We start from the raw sequence: 5,000 nt of genomic DNA on the forward strand, positions 1-5,000 counted from the left end.
CTATAGATGATTTGATGCAAAAGAAAAGTGTTTAGAACAATACTGAGATATTTTCCCGTGTTCAAATAAATTAAACATGAAAAATGCTGAAACTATCCTAGTATGAACTGATATGATGTGGCGAACTGATATGATGTGGCAGACTAAAAGTTATTCCGGTGGCAATTTCATTTGATGTAACTTCAGCTGGGTCTTCTAGCTGGGCATCACAAAAGGTCCTATAGAGCGACTTTAAACCTTCAAACCTGCAACACACTCACTAGGAATAGTCGTATACTTTTTAGATAAATCAAGTTTACAGGTTCAATGTCGCATCATAGCGGCCTGCGTCTTCGGCCTCTGACCTACTTATATCATTGCTATACATCTGAGATCTCTACAGTGCAATTACATTTACGTATGCAATGCAGTTACATGGGTTAAAACGTTTACGTTTATCGAGATTTGCTTTTGAAAAAAAAAATCGCCATTGCTATAGAAGGCCTACCCTTCTTACCTAAGCCTTTGAATACTGCTTTTAGCCATACTTACTAACGATGGGCCCCTTGACGTAGTTCCCAATGTCTTGTCCACAGAACCGGTCGTGACTCCAGGGGTCGTTGTCCCCCGGGGTGCGACTCTTGGCCACCACGATGTAGTCCGCCTGGCAGTCCTTCGTCCCGAACTGAGGCGGAGAGAACGGGCCGAGGGTTACACGAGGCGAAAGTGGGGATGCGTCCTCTCAGGATTTCTGAGCTGAGGTCACACGCACGCACGCACATATGCACGCATATATATATATATATATATATATATATATATATATATATATATATATATATATATATATATATATATATATATACATAGATGGGTGTGAGCGTGGGTGCGTCTATGTATGCGTTTATGTTTGCGTATATGGCAACAAACGGATGTCCTTAGTCATGTATCTATAAAATATCAATACCTCTCCATCTGCGCACAAATCTTAACAAGACTGCAAGCGATCGCAAATTCCTTATAAATTCGCAAATATTGTCAACGCTTCCTCTTTCGCACAGAACGCACCAGGTTGGCCGTCTCCCCCGAGTAGTTGAAGCTGGTCTGCCCCGTCAGGAAGAAGGACTCGGGCCCCGTCGGCGTGTACATGATGCCGCAGTAGCCCTCGGCTCCCCTGACGCACACGTGGTAGTCCAGGTTGTTGAGGTGACCTGCCGTTCAGAGGCGAGTCAGAGGGGGTCGTTTGGACGAGAAAAGGGACTGTTTGCGAAATTAGACATTTTGATGCGAGGGGAAAAAAGTTTGTTTGTTTGCCGAATAGATGCTGTAGATGGGTTACATAAACAAGATTGTTTACGTAAATGAATCAGTTACATGCGCTACAAAGAGGCAATGTTTGTAGAATACATCATTAACGTGCTAAAGAAGGGAATTGTTAACGATTAAGTTAGGTTCTTACTACCTGTAAATAGCGTTTATGTGCGCATACGCATGAGAGTCTCATACGCCTAACCGCGAGAAATCGGAAACGGCTGCCGTAATCTCGGCCATAAAAAAAAAAAAAAAAAAAAAAAAAAAAAAAAAAAAAATCACACCGAAAACTAATTATGTATGGAGTGAATATTTTACATGCTCTGTACGAGAAGACTGTACAGAGAAGAGCTGGCTTACAAATAGGGAGGGGGATCAAAATAAATCATTACAAACTCGAATTATTTATCTATGGCCACTTTCTGCCGCAGTCGAGCTCGGTGCGCCATAAAAAAGAAAATCGGACGTTGTTTAAAGAATAGATTTAGATTACATTACAACTCCGCAAAGCCTTGTTTCCCCCCCACCTGTCCAAACCCTTCTGCCGCAGTCGAGCTCGGTGCCGTTCCAGCAGGGGTTGTAGTCCAGCTTCGTGCCTTCGAAGTTGAAGCTTTTGATGGTTTCTCTGATGCCCACGTGGTACTGGAGGCAGCCTGTCGGTGCTGTTCCGGGGGAAAAGGATAAATGGAGATAGGAATGCGTTAGGATAGAAAGAAAAGAAAGGAAAAATAATAAATAAAGATAAGAATACGTTAATGTAAACAGAAATTTAAAAAAATGATCAGTGATTATGTGATTGAATATATCTAATGAAATAATAAGAAATATGAACTGAATATAGGAATGTTTTCATGAAATTAAGTGGCAAATGAACATAGAGATTGCCACTGTAATAAAAGGATAAGAATAAAAATTGAAAACAGGAATGCATTAATGAAACGAAGTTGTAATAAAATCTCAGAGATATATCAGGTATTATTGTAATCAAAGAGAATGGAAATAGGGATGAGTGGAAAAAGTGAGAGTGATAATACTGATACTGTAAAATGCTGCGTATTGTTTTTTCTTCACAACCTGAGTTTGTACATTTTCTTGCATTTTTTTTCGATATCGAGGAATTCCTCTGTTGTATTACATGACCTCTTTGGCTATCAGGTCCCATTATAGTCACTGTAGTCGTTCGCTCTCTCTCTCTCTCTCTCTTCCTTCGCTCATCCCCTTCTCCATATTCATACTCTATGCCCCCCCCCCCCCCATGGCCCTTACCCCTCAGCATGGACGACTTAGTGTGGTCTCCCTCTCCCTCCTCCCCCTTTATCCCTCTCCCTTCCTTCCTTCCCCACTCCCCTCTCCCTCCCTTCCTCCCCCCACTCCCCTCTCCCCCTCCTCCCATTCCCTCACCCCATTCCCCTCTCCCTTTCCCTCTCTCCTTTCCCCCCACTCCCCTCTCCCTACTCATACTCTACGCCCCCTTAGCCCTTAGCCCTTCCGCCCCTCACCCCTCGGCGTGGACGTCTTGAGGTGGTCGAGGGCGCAGTCGCAGGGGATCTGGTTGACCCGGACCTTCCAGCGTCGGTTGTCCTCCACTTCGTACCGCCACTCGCGCCTTCAGGGGGAGGGGGTGGGGTAAAAGGGGAAAATAGGAGGAAATATGATTAAATGAGAGAAAAAGTGAACTGAGAGGGAAAAAATGAATGATGTAAGAGTAGATAGAAGGGGAAATGGAGGAGAATAAAGCGAAATAAAGGGAGATATATACTGTTATAAGAGCAAATAATTAGTGGGAAAAATAAACAAAGTCACCACTAAATCTCATCAGGACGCGAGAGAAACCACCTAAAACATGCATAAAAATACGATAACGTCGGTTACTTTACGTTCCCTTCTAGTCGTAAATCGTGACAGAAGATATTACAAACGGCATAAACCTACGGAATGGTGTTGCCTGTCACGGGGTCGTCCATGTGTCCCACGGGCTTCGGGAAGATCTCGCTGGTGAGGACGTGGAGGCTGGTGCTCGCCCGGCCTGCCACGTCCACGTACACTGCAAAGAGATCTTGGTACACAGTGTTCATGTAGACAAATGTAGAAGAAATATGGACAAAAATGATTATCTTCACAATACAGATGTATACAATACAGGGGATGTGTATTTCTGATGAAGGTACATTGTAAACCGGTCAGATACATCTCTTGTATTGTGATGATGTTCATTTTCATTCGTACCTTTTCTATAGGTCTTGATGAGTTCGTTGAACTGATGAACATAAGTAGAGTAACGTGTTCCCTTAGATACAAGTGAAACACTGTCACAACTGAACGGTAGTATATATCCTTTCAATAAAAAGGTCTCGAAAACTTCCTTGTACTGTTAAACATAGACACAGTAACGTAATAATCATCTTTATCACACCATTGGAGACATAAACATAATTTCTTGTTATTATCATCATTCACACACACACATACACGTGTGTGTGTGTACATATATGGGCAAAAACTCAATTAGCAATTATTTAATTACAATCACTTAGTTGCCAATATTTCGACTAAAATTACTCAAACACCAATCATCCATTTACCAATCCCTCAGCCATCGCCATAACACATCACCCAGATACTCAACAAGTGTAAGTACGCACACACACACACACACACACACACACACCCACACACACACACAAACACACACACACACACACACACACACAAACACACACACACACACACACACACACGCACACACACACACACACACACACATACACACATACACACATCCACATCCACATCCACATCCACATCCACACACACACACAAATATATATATATATATATATATATATATATATATATATATATATATATATATATATTTGTGTGTGTGTGTGTGTGCATATGTATGGACAAACACTCAATTAGCAATTATTTAATTACAATCACTGTTACCAATATTTCAGCTACTCAGATCACTCGAACACCAGTAACTCAATCACCAATCAGCCATTTACCAATCCCTCAACCATCGCCATAACACATCACCCAAATTCTCAACAAGTGTAAGTACTATGCAATATACGCACAGTGCTGGCCGTTGTTACTCCCGCACAGGATGGGCACGGGCTCGTTGGCTCGAACCATGAACTGGTCGGAATCGCAGTTGCCATACTCGGGCGGTTGGAGTTCCAGCTCGTGGAAGTCCAGTCTGAAAGTTGGAGAGAAAGAAATACAATATGTTTATGAATGAAAATATGATGTTTATGAATGAAAATATGATGTTTATGAGTGAAAATATGATGTTTATGAATGAAAATATGATTATGAATAAAAATAAGATTATGAATGAAAATATGATGTTTATGAATGAAAATAAGATGTTTATGAATGAAAATAAGATGTTTATGAATGAAAAATATGATGTTTATGAATAAAAATGATGTTTATGAATGAAAATATGATGTTTATAATTGAAAATATGATGTTTATGAAATAGTGTGTTTCTGTATGCATGGTTTAATATATATAATTTCGACGCATACATCTTATCCTGCTGGAGTATGTCTCAATACATTTAAAGTATTTTTGACATTATCATTGTCATCTAAAAAAAAGAATTTATATTTTCTCGTTATTTTTGGTTAATGCATTTAATCTAAAGTAGCATACACTCTTTGGATATCTAATATATTTGATATACTACTCTCGAAAAT

General features: G+C 40.5%; 1 protein-coding gene across 1 annotated transcript in view; it reads right to left on the reverse strand.

Moving 5' to 3' along the window:
* LOC113804855 (cubilin) overlaps positions 1–5,000 on the reverse strand; it is a 10,067-nt gene that overhangs the window by 622 nt on the left and 4,445 nt on the right. The window contains exons 7-12 of the mRNA XM_070135766.1: positions 4,374–4,495; positions 3,223–3,334; positions 2,790–2,896; positions 1,818–1,952; positions 1,048–1,190; positions 532–664 (exon numbers count right to left, since the gene is read on the reverse strand). Of these exons, the coding sequence (XP_069991867.1) occupies positions 532–664; positions 1,048–1,190; positions 1,818–1,952; positions 2,790–2,896; positions 3,223–3,334; positions 4,374–4,495 (752 nt within the window). The remainder of the gene's footprint in view (positions 1–531; positions 665–1,047; positions 1,191–1,817; positions 1,953–2,789; positions 2,897–3,222; positions 3,335–4,373; positions 4,496–5,000) is intronic.

The sequence above is a fragment of the Penaeus vannamei genome, chromosome 21 (genome assembly GCF_042767895.1).
Source record: "Penaeus vannamei isolate JL-2024 chromosome 21, ASM4276789v1, whole genome shotgun sequence".
NCBI lineage: Eukaryota > Metazoa > Arthropoda > Malacostraca > Decapoda > Penaeidae > Penaeus > Penaeus vannamei.